The 15872-nt window shown below is 43.8% G+C and overlaps 2 protein-coding genes and 1 non-coding gene across 5 annotated transcripts in view; all 3 read left to right on the forward strand.

Annotated features, from left to right (window-relative positions):
* arid4b (AT-rich interaction domain 4B) overlaps positions 1 to 1360 on the forward strand; it is a 37166-nt gene extending 35806 nt beyond the window's left edge. For all 3 annotated transcript variants that reach the window (XM_026189059.2, XM_026189062.2, XM_026189060.2), the window contains 4 exons: positions 120 to 230; positions 422 to 646; positions 731 to 877; positions 1030 to 1360. In XM_026189059.2, coding sequence (XP_026044844.1) covers positions 120 to 230; positions 422 to 646; positions 731 to 877; positions 1030 to 1181 — 635 coding nt within the window. In that variant the 3' untranslated portion in view covers positions 1182 to 1360. The remainder of the gene's footprint in view (positions 1 to 119; positions 231 to 421; positions 647 to 730; positions 878 to 1029) is intronic.
* Positions 1361 to 4907: 3547 nt separating this feature from the next.
* tomm20a (translocase of outer mitochondrial membrane 20) lies at positions 4908 to 6747 on the forward strand. The gene is made up of 5 exons (XM_026191187.2): positions 4908 to 5135; positions 5437 to 5483; positions 5573 to 5654; positions 5840 to 5982; positions 6237 to 6747. The coding sequence occupies exons 1-5, from the start codon at positions 5012 to 5014 to the stop codon at positions 6279 to 6281; spliced, it is 441 nt and encodes a 146-aa protein (XP_026046972.1). The 5' UTR covers positions 4908 to 5011; the 3' UTR covers positions 6282 to 6747.
* Positions 6024 to 6160, forward strand: LOC113035582 (small nucleolar RNA SNORA14). The gene has a single exon (XR_003274367.1). It is a non-coding gene; the product is annotated as a small nucleolar RNA SNORA14 (small nucleolar RNA).
* Positions 6748 to 15872: the final 9125 nt, after the last annotated feature.

The raw sequence follows: 15872 nt of genomic DNA on the forward strand, positions 1-15872 counted from the left end.
TATTTTTCAGTGACACAACTCATTTTTCTTCAGGATGGAATACTAAAGAAACAGAGGCTGACTACTCATTTCACAGTCCGCCTATTCCCTCACCGTCTTCTCACTCTTTTCTTTTGTAGCGTCTGCGAGTCAGAAGCGGCAGAAAGAATCACAGACTGGCGGCGCAACAAAGAAACACAAGCCAAACCGCAAGAGCCTCGGTGTGCCTCCCAAAAAGAATAGGAAAACAGGTAAGAAGAGCTGTGGGTAGAAATGATGACACCCGCTAACGTTCTCATTTTCAGCGCCAGCACTGCTTTCATGTGTCTCCGTTTCATTTATTAACCCGTTTGCAGGCATCATGTAACAGATGCCAGGTAGGAGAGGATTTGAGGCGTTTCCTGTTCACTGCATTTTCTTTCTTTTTCCTCTTTTTCTTCAGCCAACAGCAGTGACAGCGAGGACCAGTCTGTTGTTGAGGGCACTGCCAAATCAACTGCCTCTAAAAACAACCCATCGGAGCTGAAGGCTGCCACTTCGCCCAAATGTCACGGGCGATCTCCCCCTTCGAGCCATAAATACCACAAGCAGGGTGATGCAGACCACGCACAGCACCGGGATAACCACGGAAGATCGCCGCGGGTGTACAAGTGGAGTTTCCAGATGTGTGCGTATCCAACCCATTTGGTTTATGCTTGTCAGCTCTTTAGTGCTTCTTGTGAACCTATCCTTTCATTTTGGGTCCTCTCAGCTGATCTGGAGAAGATGACCAGCCTGGAGAGGATCTCGTTTCTTCAGGAGAAACTTCAGGACATCAGGAATCACTACCTCTCCCTCAAGTCTGAGGTCGCCTCTATCGACAGACGACGAAAACGCATGAAGAAGAAGGAACGAGAAAGTGAGTCAGCTCTTTATTGCCTGGAATAATAACTAGCATGTTATTTACTAAATTTGGTTCACCATTAAAGCAAGAGGAGTAAAACAGGAAGTCACTGTCGCATCTTCTTCTTTTTTTAATCAGCTTAACCAATCACTGCTTCTGCTCTGCAGGCACAGTGGCCGCTTCCTCCTCATCATCCTCCTCCTCCTCACCGTCCTCCAGCTCGCTCACAGCGGCAGTCATGCTGACGCTGGCAGACCCTCCGGTATCATCCTCATCGTCCTCATCTCAGAACTCCGGGGTTTCAGTGGAGTGCAGGTGACAGGACGACCCAGCAAGGAGCCACACCGCACGAAGCACTTAACCAGCACCCTGGGGTCAGCGCCCCGATTCCCTTTCAACAGGATGAAAAAGTCGACCCACATACTGTAACTACGGGGCACAAAAACCAGACCAGAGACAAAAAAACCACGAAAAAACAAAACAAAAGAGAAGAAACAAGCACTATTTTTTACTGACAACTGTTTTCTCGGCAAGCTAATGGCACTTAAGTGCACTTTTATGACGATTGTGTAGGGGTGGGGCGGGTGAAATTTGTCCAAAAAAACCAAACCCAACATATATACAGATTTGACTTTTGTGCTTTACTTAATTGAACATTTAAAAGAATTGTTTTTGCAAGCAATAATTGTTTCCATTTGATAAAGTTGTATTGCAAAGGGATGATTTCCAGTGAAGACCATCTGTCATCTGTCCTCGTAGCCCAACATGGCGCTCGCCATGTTATTTCTGGAAATCTGGAGGAGAGACGCTGCCACATTGGCATTAAGGGCATAGGAAAGGTAACTTTGCTATGTTTCTCTCTGTTTCATTAAAAAAAACACAAAGAAAAATAAAAAGGACCTTCATGTGGATGGGGTTGCCCTCCCCATGTACAGGCAATCGCTCCTGTACATGGTCTGAATCAAGTAGGTGGTGATGGATAAGGTTTCAGCACCATCGTATGTCCGCTGATGGCCTCAGTGGATCATAAGGAATGATACTGTAGTGCCTTTTTTTTCTTTTTTCTTGTTGTTGTTGTTGTTCTCCGCGGGGGCACTTTGAGAAAAGGACAGTACTTTCTTTTCCTGATCCTCCTCTCAGATCAGAGCGTTAGCTGGAACAACGTGTCCCATATAAAAGACTGCAGAACGCTGTGAGTGAGCGAGTGAGCGGGCAGTGAAGGGCTAAGTCTTGGCAGGTAACGACGGGATGTTATCAGTGTATTAGGATTATTACGGTAATTGTAAAAGCAGAGCTCCTGTGTTGGATCACCTGCAAATCTACTACTGAATACTCATCCACAGATTACTGTTGAGATAACAGTCTAAAATGTGCAATGATGGAGGTTGGCGAATGCAATGGATGCATTAAATCAGTTCATCAGCCTTTTTAAAAGCCCATCTGCTTTTTTTCATTATGTTTCCATCCTCCATTTTTTTTCAATCCCCCCACTTCAGTTGCATCAGCTTCACTGATGTTAATGTTGCATATCTGCAACCGGATCGAGTCAAAAGTCAGAACACACACAATCAAAGCCGAACTCCACGTTTTCAGTGTTTCCACCTACATGAATTTATTTAAGTACATTTTCACTTCATTGAAATGATGCACACTTTATTGGCATGACATGCCTGCTTCTCACACTCATCCCTACCAAAAGAAAAGAAAAAAAAAAAGTTTGACTCTGTTTCTTGTACTATGACCAGAATAAAGGTAGAGATATTGTAAATGTGCATTTATATGATAAGGTGACGTACATGTATACATTTCTGAAGACATCTCCAGTGTTTCCTTTGTATAGACCCCCCTACTGTATGATATCCGGAAGTTACATTTTGTTCGGCACTTGTATGTAACTGTATGCTTTTGTTATAAATTTGTATATTGAGAAGTGTTTTGAGTCGAGCTATTTAATATCTTGCACTGTTAATAACATGTACTTTTCTGTACAGACAGTTTTATGGTTTTAACTGTAGTTTGAGTGTAAATAACTGAGGGTTGCAGCATGTTCCGTTTTTGTTTTTTTGTCCTCTTTCTTGTTCTGTTTATTTGAGCTCATTTAATGTTGTTCTGTTCTCCCTTTCTCATCAGTTTTGAGTCTTTATCTAATTTCATGTTTGCTTTAGTTTTTATCCAGTTTTTCTTTGTGTCTTTTGTTTTTCTATAGCTTGTGCTTGTGAGAGAAGAATGGTGGTTTTTGGATGTGGCTGAACTATTTTCCAACCTGTACATGGCCTAAAGCTAAAGCTGTATGAACTTGTATACAGGAAAAAGTCTGTGTCATAGATCAACAGAAAGTAACGGAGCTTATTGAAAAATGCTCAATAGTATTTATTAGGCTCATCTGAGGATGGTCATTGTGTAATTTATTGTAAAAATGTAAGCAAAGCAGAAGCCTCTGTTTGAAATAAATGCCATAGTTTGTGAAGTACTCGGTGTGTCTCTTGCATCAGTGGTGGAAAGTAACTTTAGTCAAGTCTTTGAAGCACTTTACTCAGACACGTCTCTGTTATTATATAATTCAGTGATGACCAGCAACTGTAATCACTTCTATCAAAGCAGAGGTTTTGGCAGTTTGCCAGTCTGCAGCATTCAGCGGTGTGTTAGCATAACGGCAACGAGGAAAGACACCAGCAATCATCTTGGGGAACCTGCCCGTCAATTTGGAAAGGCTTTTAATGCAGCGTCCAAACAATATGAAGCCAATCGCTCTACAGCGAGAAAGATAAAAACTACTAGAGTGGGCATCCCAGGAAATTCACCCCAGGTTTATGACAGCACAATTAGAAAAAGACTGGACAAGTATCATGTGTTTTGTCTCCAGAGAAAGTCTTTCCTCCCCAAAAAGAACATGGCAGCAGTGTTGGTTTAAAAATGTGCATCTGAACAAACCACAAGACTTCTGGAACAATACCCTCAGAGCAGACAAGACCAAAGTAGATACATCAGACCATAATACCCAGCACCATGTTTGTTATAAACCAAACTACACATCAGCACAAACCCCCTCATACTAATTGTCAAGCATGGTGGCTGGTGGAGGGGTGATGATTAGGGCTTGTTTTGCAGCTACAGGACGTGGGCATGTTGCAGTTAGTCGACCACAAAGACCTCTGTATACCAAAGTATTCTAGAGCCAAATGTGAGGCCATCTGTCCGACAGCTAAAGCTTGGCCAAAATTTGTTCATGCAACAGGACAATGATCCCAAACACAGAAGCAAATCTACAACAGAATAGCTTAAAAAAACAAAAACAAAATGATGAAGGTGCTGCAGTGGAATGCTGCGGTGAGATAAGAGATTTGTGCATAAATCAATGCCGGCAAACCTCAACCATCTGAAGCAACTTTATAAAAAAGAGTAAGTGGAAATTCCTCCACAAAGATGTGAGAAACTGATAAGGTCACAGCGAGGTGGTTCTGTTATAGGGGTGTGCTTAGTTTTTCCTCTTGGTCTAATTTTTGTTAAATAAATAAGAAATAAAAACTTTTTTTTTATTATCTAAGACGTAAAACCTTAGAACTGAAAGACTACATTTTAAACCATAAATTTAAATACTTGTTTTTGTTAGTTTGTACATAATTATTTTTTTTAAATGCAGCATTTTAACTTTTTATCAATTTATATTAATATTATTATTATATTATGTATTTATAATATTTATATCTTAAATATTATTCTTCATCATTTTGATTTTAATTTAAAGCATGGCTGGGTAAAAGTGCTAAGGGGCGAAATGTGGCCAAACAAATTATTCGACAGATTATTATTGGTAATTTAACTACATTATACATTAATTTTGGTAAAGTACAGATTATTAACCAGATTAATGATGGTTAAAAGCAACTAATCTTTGTGCGTTATTTATATTTGCCTTTGCTAATTAGCACAGGCAGTATATAAAATACTATACAGTCTATGGTTATTAGTGGATGTTTTATTTCCTTAGTTTGAGCTTGTTTGTTGCTAACTCAGATGTTTTGGGGTAATTTGGGTCACATTTCCCGCCTTCGTCTACGTCATCACTTACGTACTTCCTGGCACACTTCCTCAGCAGCGTGCTAGCTGCTAGTCAGCGGCGAGCGTGGCTGTTCATAAGTAGTTTGAGAAATGTTAAGCGGCAGGACGAGCGCGCTGGTCGCCGGGGTGTGTGGTGCTCTTTTCATCGCATACTGTGTTTACTTTGACAGGAAGCGGCGGAGTGACCCCCGTTTCAAGGAAAAGTTACGTGAGCGTAAGTGTGCATGTCAACGGCGTAAACTTAGCATCGTAGCACGTTAGCCTCCATGTGACCGCGAGGACGTTAAAAAAAACACTTAAAGCTTCTGGAAACTAATCAAGACTGCGTATTTTCTGTAGCCTTGTAAGCTCCGACTATGGTAACATTTGCTCTAATATTATGTCCCTCAGCTGCAGAAGAAGAAAAAGCATGCTACAAGCAACAGCTAGCAAACTTATTCCCTCGTGTTTTCCGTGTTGTACAACAGCAAACTAAACATGCAGCATGGTCTTAAAAACCCACTTCTCTCTCACAGGTCGACGAAAGCAAAAGGTTTCCAGTGAGAAGACTGGGCTTACAAAGGTAGGACATGTAGAAAATAATCGATTCTTCTCTCATTTTGTTTAGTTGGAGCTTAAATTTGTTTTTTGTTTATTAACTTGACTTTGAAGCTGCCGAACTTGAAGGACGAAGAAGCTGTCCAGAAATTCTTCTTGGAGGAAATCCAGCTGGCAGAGGAGCTCCTAGCACAAGGTCAGCCACATGTTCATTCACAGAAAACACATGGAAGCTTGCAGCATGCGCAAGACGCACACCACTCATATCACTGTAACTGTGGCTACACTGGTGTAGTGACTCTCTACAAAGTTTTAAGCCCTGATACATTTTTAATGCTTGTTTTTTATGTGGTCTGTAAACCTGTTTCTTCCCTAACCCAGGTGAATTTGACAAAGGTGTAGACCACCTGACCAATGCCATTGCAGTATGTGGTCAACCTCAGCAGCTACTTCAGGTGCTTCAGCAGACGCTGCCTGCTCCAGTCTTCCAAATGTTGCTCACCAGACTACCCAGCATCAGCCAGGTGAGAGTTACCTGCATCTCCTTGTTTTTTTTTTTTTTGTTTAGCATCCTTGAAAACCCCCCAGTTGCTATTTGTGATTTCTGGGACAAGAAAGGGTGCAAGAATAAACCTTAGAATCATCCAAAGCTGAGAGCTGTGTGTCAGTAGCTCTCGGTTATTTCACCTCTAAGACAAAAATACTTAACGGCCCGTGTAACTGATTTGCCTTTCTGTAATGGGTAATCTCTGAAAGATATTTTCTTCCTCTCTTTCAGCGACTCATCGGCACTCAGTCTTTAGCAGAAGATGACGTCGAATGAACGTATGTGTGTGAATGAGATGGAAATCTATGAGGGAAGGGGGGTTTTAGACACTATCACTGCTGCACGGTTCAGTTGCTTGCGAATTCTGAGCTTCACTGGCCATCGGTTGAGATGAATTTCCCTCCATCACAGCACTTTGAGGTGGATGAACGTCTGCCAGGTTACATTTATCGAAATGCATTCCTCCTTTCCAACATATCGGTTATTATGTAGCCATTTGTTTGTATTTAAAGTGCAACCTAAGTATGTAAACAGGAATGTAGACGGTTTGTTCTGTTTGTGACTTGGACTGAAGTGAGTCTGTCTACAGAACACTTGCTTGTGGTGTAATGTTTATATAAATGATTTTGCAGGTTAATTAATATGTACTTTTTAAAAAACAAAAAACAAAGGCATTCCAGTCTTTCACCTGGGTTTTTGTTTTTTGTGTCTGTGTAATACTACAATAAAACATGATAACATGTGTTGACTTTTTTGATTGTCCACTTGCCAGTAGATGGCAGTAGCAATGCACAGGAAAACCTGAAGCATTTAGTTCTGAAATATGGAGCAAGGGCACTTTCACTTTCCCCTCAAATAAAGGGTGTGCAGGAATTGGGGACAAGTATGTTTGTATCAATAAATATTAATGAACATGGAGGGGAGTGAGCCAACCTATTGTACTTATCCCATCCATGTAGGTGCAAAACAAAAGATCTGTGAATTGCTGATATTAGTAATAAAACATGCTGCTGAAATGGGGTTAAATTGCTATCGTGAGAGTATTTGTTTCCAGCCAGAATGCTGAAACCTCATCTTGTACGAGTCCAATGAACCACAATGTCTTTGTGTGTGCAGGAATATAAAACTGGAGCAGCTTGTAGGGGAAGGGAGTGGGTCTGCTTGGATGTGTGTCTCTTGGAAGACAAATAGAGCTGTAATTATTTTTATCCCTCTCTGCAGCTGTTTTTTTCTTTCTTTTTTAAGGGCTCTGGCCAGAGCAGCCCAGGCCTCAAGTTTTGCCAGGAAACAAGAGTAGGGGGGAAAATAGTTTTTCAACATTAGGAATGAAAAAATGAACAGCGGCCCAGAAATGTCGAGTGCAGACTAAATGGTAGACAGTGTTCCATTTTCCATGAACTCATGTGATCACTCTTCAGTCTTTTCTCCACCACTCCTGGTGTTTAGCCACTTGGTGGAAATGGAGAAGCCTGTCAGGGGCCTGCAGAGTCCACTGGCGCTAGGTGTGTGCGTGCAGAAGAAGTGACTCGTTGTTAATCTATCCTTCGGGGAGGCGGAGAAGAAAAATAACAGACTGTGTTGGAGGTCAAGCTGAAATCTGTGGTCTGCTGCTGGCAGATCGAGGCTAGAAGCAGGTTCAGACTTCTCCACGGAGCGTAACACTGGCCTGCCTCTCCTGTAAATAAACACTGCTGCTGGCCTCGTGCTCTGTCCCCTACAGACTGGAAGGAGCTCAGGGGTCACTGAAGGATGCCAGATAGGCCCCTCCTTCTCTGAAAGCGTGCCAGCACAAAATAAACCCATTGAAACAGGCCCTGACACGAGGACAGACGCTGTTTGATTTAAGGATGACACAGCAAATCCAGTTTCAGGGCAGAAACCACACCCGAGTGAAGAGTGGGATAATAATCTAATGAATGGAGTGCTCACTGTAATACTTTTAATATAACATCATTCTTTTAATTGCCTTGCTGCTCTATTTTCAGTCTGTATGAATGGGTTATGAGTCAGCTCTTTGTATCTGATGAAGCTGGCAGCGGGAAGAAGAAAAATGAAGAAACTCCCTGTTGTTTTGCAGTAGGGGGCACTGTTGCTCCAGGCTGTATTTGGACACCTCTGTGGCGTTACACTGAGCCGCAGACAGATTCACAGTTTGAGGACGACTGAATGGACAGAAGCTGAGAGCACAACAGTTCCAGTTGACAGCAATAACAATGTCTGTGCCTGCAGCACAGATACCCTGTGATTTTTAAAAATCCTTTTGTTGTTGTTGTTGTTTTGCTTTACTAATGTGTGCACGGTGACACATAAACATCGCTCCACCACAGGTAGAGAAAATAACCCCACGATCATGGCACAGGGAATGCTCAAAGCAGCCTGACTGCCATTGTAATTTGCTGGAAGTGTTGAACTGGGAATATTATAATCAGTACAATAATCTGAACTCTGCAACTCATTAGTGGAAATCCTGTCAACAAATTATCCGCATCGCTAATGACCTTTGCTGTGTGTTATTGGAGTGTGTGAGTTTGAATGTCAAAGCCTGATTACTGCTTCTGTGTACCAAGTGCTATCTGACCGGTGGAGATGTCTGGTTATGTAGGAGCAGCTGTGTTTGGGATTTTAAGGCAGCCAGAAATAACTCGGTTGTGTGTGGTTGCTATGGCAGCTTCACGTAGACTCTCGGTTGAACCGGTCTGCATTTGAGACCCTCTGAGTGTTGGCTTCTGAGCAGCGAGGGGGGTATTTGCTGCCTGTAGCTTGCTGATCGGTGTCTGTGTCCTGCTGCTGCTGAAGCCATGGCTGTGGTGCTCAGTGCCCTCACTTTGTGCGCGCAGCACCAACACGGTATATTAAATACCCGCCACCTTTTTTTCTTCTCTTTGTCAGTCACCAGCGAGGGGAAAAGAAGACGGAGAAAAAAATTTCCAAGGCACGTCCTAAAAATAAAGCAGCACTGTCTGTGCTCAGAGTATTAACTTCCACACAGATGACCCATTTTTCCATCTCAAAGGGTCTGAGGATGGTTGGAAAGGAAAAAAAGGAGGGTGGGATGGGGAGGCAAGAGTGGAGCCAATCACGTGAATCTAAAGGAGGCTACAAATCCTGGCAGATTTCTCTTTCTCTGTGGGGTAATGCCTTGCTGTCATCTGTTTTTCCATTACTCTGCTGCTAGTAACTGAACTTGTGCTGCTGCTGTTGCTGCTAGCTGCTGCCAGGCAGGTTTTGTCCTCCATGTGTAGGCCTGCCTATTGAGCTCTGTTGTTTACATTCCCCGTGAGTGGGAGCCAAAGGGTGTGGGTGCCCCCCTTTTCTCTCCCCCACTACCAACCACTCAACCATACTGACTGCCTCTCTCCCTCTCTCTCTCTTTGCTAATGTCAGCCCCCACCCTGCCTCCAGCCTCTAACCTATCTCCCGATCACTAAATCTCTGATAAGGCTGAAATTCAATAGCGCGGCTGTTGCCTGAGAGAAGTGAGTGCGTCACATGACCTGTGAATTCCTGTTTACACTGAGCGGTTTTCATATTTCTGGTCTGATAACGCGAGGGCTGAAATTTTGTGATGAAGTGGAACAAAAGGGGAGAATATCAAAAGAACGTGTCACTCAGCATCAGTTCTCACCCTGTCATTGGCGTTATCTGCACAATCTAGGCATGCAGTTAAGCTGCAAGGGGGGGAAAGACGCACATACACACACACACAAGCTGAACTGGAGGGTGAAGAAAGGGTTAACTAAGCAGACTGTGTGCACAGTTTTTTCTCTCCTCCCCCTCCTCCCTGTGATCTGCCTTCCTGTCTCACAAGCAGTGCAATGCAGAGGCTTTGAACATCATGAGAGTCAGACAGGCTTGTTTTGCATACTGTAAGTCTCCTGCATTGACTTGTAGCAAATCCTTGCCCTTGGGAGGCACGTCAGAGGGGATTAATGGGAGGGCCGGGGCCTCACAGAGTTTCCCATTGTCGTGGCTGTGCCCGCACTGTATTTTCATCCCGCAGAGTGAGAAAAGAGTGAGCAGGTGGGGAGGTGGTGGTGGTGGGGTGTGTGCAGCTTGTGTGTGTGAGAAGGAGGGGGGAGGGGGTTATACAGTGGTGTTATTTCCCTCTGCCCTGATTTTTGGAGCTGAGCTGTAGGGAGGGGAGGACAGTGTAAATAATGTATTTGGAGCGGCGGGGTAGAGGGAGATGGAGCTTGACCGAGCTTAGAGCGGGTGGAGGGGGAGGGAAGGAAGGGTTGAGCGGCCATTCTGCTGCACAGGAAGCAAGGGGGTTGGAAGAAGGGGAGGTGGAGGTGGAGGGGGGAGCAGAGGAGGAACTGTACGAGCTACAACAACAATGTTGCTGTGGTGGTGCTCTGGGGAATATGGGGCCTCCGCAAGAATGTGGCAATCCTCTACTTCCGCTCTGCTTTCTCACTTTTAGCAAGACAAACAGTTTGCTGCTGCAGACTGCCGCTAATGATGCAAAGTTAAGAATAATGTAGGCGTAATCTTACAGCTGGTAGGACTTTCTCACTAAGAGCAACGATTGCAAAATGACACCGGCCAACCTTCTACAAAGCACGCATGCTAAAATTCAAATTTAAAAAAAGATTTGAAAGGTGAGGCAAGGGACACATTTTGCATTTCATGCTTACAAGCTCGCCACAAAGACAGAAAACACAGAATCATGCAGCCTAACTGTACAAAGCATGCACAAGTATCTCTAAACTGTTAAAACAGACAAGTTTGCAGGTTTTCTTTTACACTTCCAAGAAACTGCATTAAATGGCACAAGCCACGTCTGACACATTTTTGCAGAGCACTGAGCTGTGGTGTCATTTTTCAAAAATAGATACACAAACACGTCAACAGCCAAAAATAAGCTAAACCTGCAAAGTGACTTAAAGGCAGTTGCTGTTTTTTTTCCCCTAACCTTTTATCATTCATGTTTACGTCCAAATAACACCAACTTCACAGGCATTAGCTTTAAACTACTCATGCAGGCACTGAGTGATTGTTTACATACATACATTTTTATTTTTTAAAGCCTGCATGCTAGCTAGCCTCATCATACCTTATTTAAAGAAGTGTAAAAATGACGAATAACCATTATTATGGGGGATGTGTGCTGGACTGTCTCTAGTATTGTGTGTTTTCCACCTTGGTCTAACGTGTGCTAAGCTAAGCTAAGCTACCTGTGATTACGAAAAATCACAGGTTGCACGGTGACTGCATTGCGATGTGTGTCTTTCCAGTCTTCCGGTTATATTTATATATAAAAACGCTGCTGAGGGCCTGTGTTATTTCGCACTTCAATTGCCCGCATTCCTATTTGTGGAGAAATTTCAGCTTTTTTTTTTCAGATCTATCTCTATCTTTCCGTGTTAGCAGGCAACCATAACTAAATCGTTGCATGTAATTGCCAACTTGACCCCATTCAGTCACAAATGGATTGCAGACTGATGCCATTCATTGCCGTTTTGTCGCCATCTTGATGCGGCAGCATTACTTTGAAGATGACAGCCGACTGCGCAGCCGCAAACTCTCTTCAAAGCTATCATTTCAAAGACAAAGAGATTGCAAGTTCATTGCACACAGTGGCATTACTTTTGGTTGTGCCGCAGTCTCAAACCACTGTTTACCCTAGTTGGACTTTGGCATAAGCCGGAGGCTATAGCAGCTTAAATGGCGTACATGAGAGCAGTGTTGGTCTTTGCATGAACACAATTGAATGTATTTTACAAAAAACCCCTCTGTTCCACTACCAGCGCCTCTTTATTTCTCTCCTTCTCATTCTTCCCTCACTCTCCCTCGGCGTTCCCTCTCCCCTGTATCTCTCTCACACCTGCCATGTTCGGTGGCAACAATAAAAGGGACCTCAACCTTGAAAGATGATAGAGCAACTCCGAGTACAATAACAAAAGAAGAAGAAAAAAACTACAAGTCACTTCTGCTTTCCTTTACACACGATGTAACCTTGGTGTAACTTTTGTATTTTATTATCTTTTCTTGGGCTCACACAGCTCTGTTGCTGTATCACCCTGTGCAGCTCGGCAGATACAACCCACTCGTTCACCCGAGAACTACAAAGTGGGTTTGACGCCTTGCATCTTGTGTAACCGCGGTCTTTGAAGACTTTGGCTTTGAGCTCTGTGTCTTATCAATTCCCTACGCAAAGCTAAATCTGAATCTGAGGCAAGCGCATAAGGGGGTAGCTTATCTGCCCCACTCATTTAATATTATTCATTCATGCGCACTATATTTATGACATGCTGTGCATGCAGAACTAATTTACATTTTTTCGACATTTATGTAAGCATCGTGTGTGTGGAAGGGCCAATGCTTAGACGTGGCGGTACGGCAACTTATTAACTTTGCATGAGGGAAACAACTGGTTTCATTTTGTTGAATGCATCAAACAAAGGAGCACTTCATACATTAAAGGTGTAATTCCTAATGTTTTGCTCACAGAGTTTATGCAAAAGAGTCGACACAAGCTGACACGTTGGTTTGTAAAGCCTTGTTTTGAGGTCTCGGTGTTAGCATCTTAGCGGCGGTCATATTGTTTTCCAGCACCAGAAATAACCACCTTCAGATGAGAGGTTGGCGTTATCAGCTAATGCTACCAAGCTAGGAAAGGAATAATTAACATATGAATTATGAAAAACCATGTTATGTTATCAGGTTGGCTGTTTACATGGGAGTTTATGGGCATTGACTCACTTTTTTAAGAAGGCTCCAGTGGCCATTTGGGGAACTGCAGTTTGATTTTAGCCCAAAAGGATGCCACTTAGTTTAGCGTGAAATCTGTCACAGAGGACGCAGTCGTGGGTACTTTTAGGGCACACTTTGAAGTCAACTCACATTTAAACCCAAGGGAAAGGGAAGCAAAGTAAAACAGATTTCCGCCCAATTCCAGTCAACGGAGCCGCACCGTAAAGTGAGTGGTACTTATCACAGCAAATTCCTGACTTATTTGTCATCTGGGGCCTCGGATTTGTCACATCGAATCTTCTTTTCTCAATGGACTGGGGAGGGAGATTACGGGCTCATAGTCGGTGAGATAATGACGGCTTTGACTCTCAAATGAAAGTCCTCAAGAGGATGCTGTGGAGAATACAGACACGTAACATTTCATTCCCACGGTGCCACCGAAGCTCGCTCTCTCACCCATCTGGAAATAAGACTTATTTCCCGGTCAGCCTCAGAATTATTCGGTGAACCCGAGCCGCAGAGCCACACCGCTGTTTCCCATCTTTCAACCCTGCAAATCATCACATGGCACGTAAATGACTGGACGGTTCACTTACTTTTCCACCTTTTGACTGATTCTCAGATTTAGTTCCTCTCCAGCAAACAAGGTTCATTTATTTTTGCATGATGTCACGTAGAGCACATGAATATCCCCATTTGACCCATTTTAGCTAAAACCTCGTTTTCCCCTCTTGTTTGTTTGGCAGCTACTGTGAGGATTTGATATTGCTGCCTAGCAACTTGTTAGTTTCCAAACCTGGTTTCATTAACATATAAAAGGCTTGTTTTTGGGGGGGAATATCCTTATCTCATTTGAGGTGTTTCTCCCCATAAATTATTCCACAAACGAGGCTGCCCATCAGCCAGATAAGCTCTTTACTATTTTGTTTCACGCAGAAAGCCCACATTCCTGGACTTGATTTGAATTTAATGGACTTGTAGATGATTAATGAATCAATTACCGGATACATCATCTGATCTCTGGGTGGCTGCAGAGGCAAAGCTGACAGCTTTTCAAATTGAAAGGAGCAAAGTCGTTGTGGAGTCTTGCCAGCTGCCAGCTCAATGCGCTCCTATAATTATAAATGCATGAAATAATTAACAAACAACTCCACTTACACGCCGGGTCATTCGGGGTCAGCTGGAAGGGTTGGTGGAAAGTGGAGCTCGCCGATGATTGCACTTTGTCTGATAAGGATGGTAACGCGGATTGAGTTAATCTTGTAGCGAGAAATGCACGGAAGGCTTTTAGTCCAGATGACGCTCAGTGAGAGGCCTCTGTCCTGAAAACATGTTAGTGTGGATGTAGCTCTAGTGAAAAGCTTAGTGAAAGCCCCCTCCCACCGGCACCGCCACCTCACCATCCACACCCCCATCTCCCCTCCCGACCCCTGCCGCTCCATTCTTCCAGAGGGATGGCTTGTTGACATCCATTAGGAGGTTTCCCAGCACCGAGCCAGGCCAGGAAAGAGAGCTAATGATGTAATTCCCTGAGAGATGACATTAAAATGTCAAAGTGCTGCAGCTGACATCATCCATTTAGCACAGATTTTCCTATAGCATACATTTGTCTTCCATTTCCACCCTCCCATCCCTCAGCTTTTTCTTCCTAGGAACAGAGCTCCCCACCCATCCCAGTACCTCCAGGCTCCACTTAGGTGTGCAGCCACACAGTGGAGGACAGGCTGGAATCAAAGCATGTATTCCCCTGCAGCTATAAATGCCCTGCTCCAGAAAGCAGTATTTTTGAACAGGGTATGTGTGTCACGTTACATTTAGCTCTTCTTCTTTTTTTTCTTTTTCCAAGCTTCAGCAGATGCTAATTCATCTTGTCTGCACAACAAAGACACCACACGCCCTACAATTCTCTCACCTCCACCTCTTTTTTTTACTACTTGTTAATTCCCGCCCTCCTGTGGAAATGACCTCTGCATGATTTTAGGTTAGCTACCCGAGTTTATCCTGTTTTGCAAAGTGTGATCTGACCTGGTTTTGTTTTGCGTGACAGAACCAGGAGAACATTTTGTACAGACCGCATTTTGCTACCTGCCTCACGTCGCGACCCTGCGCCGTTTCACATCGGTCAACAGTCACGCTGTTGAAAATGTGGACTCTGAATTATATTTCTACGAGGGAGACTTGACAGCTCTCTGTTCTTCAGCCCAGCGAGTGGGCAGGCTTACACGTCAATAATGGATGCTCGGAGGCAGAGTGAGTAGACGTGAACTGGAAGCAGAGAAGGGGGCTGCGCCTCACTCAATAATGAATCAATTGATCCTCCTGCAGATGATGGATCAGGTTGCTATGACGACAGATGCAGTGTTACCCAGAGCGTGGAGGAGAGAAGCTGGTTTCCCAGAACCATAAACTCCAGGCTGCGAGTGTGTGGCTTTAAATGTATGGTGACGCTGGATGCGATTCATAAAGAAGACGAAAGCAGAAAATATTAAGCAGTAAATTAATGCGGCCAGATTCTCTGAAGAGGAATTACCGCACAGAATCAGCAATCCATCACATCACTCCAGATCTTTCCTTTTTTTCCTCGATTTCTACCGTGAAAAACAGATGTAAAGATGTTGCAGGTGCATAAGGGATTACACTGGCGGTCACCTCCGCTTTGATTAATCGAGGCGTCGTTCCTCTTTGATGGATGCTGTAGCACCCAGAGCTGAATACACATGTGGGTTTTATTGTGCGTGTAGCTCTGGCTTCTTGAAAAACCAACATGTTTACCGTGTCTGCGTGTGTGCGTTGTGTTGCTGTGGCAACGCGGCTGATGCCGGGTCCAGCTGGGACCACGTTGCCAAGTAACAGCTGAGTTATGAGAGCCGAGGAGAGGAGCGTGGGCGTTGGGAGGGGTGGTGGGGGAAGAGGGTGGAGGTAGAGCAGAGGATACGAGGACTTCTGTAAAGACAGCAGCGAGTAACAAAGACTGGAAGCATGAAGGGAAAAAATATCTCTGAGGGTTAAAAAAAACTTTTTGCATTTATTTAGTGTAGTGCTATGGATTGAAAAATAACATGGTTTTCATCTCTCGCTCGCTCTCTCTCGCTGCGGCTTTCTGCCAGAGAATATTAATACTTGACACATCTCATCGCTGGCAACATAAAGTGTTGTGCCCCATGCTAAATA

This window comes from Astatotilapia calliptera, chromosome 13 (genome assembly GCF_964374335.1).
Source record: "Astatotilapia calliptera chromosome 13, fAstCal68.1, whole genome shotgun sequence".
Classification (NCBI taxonomy): Eukaryota; Metazoa; Chordata; class Actinopteri; order Cichliformes; family Cichlidae; genus Astatotilapia; species Astatotilapia calliptera.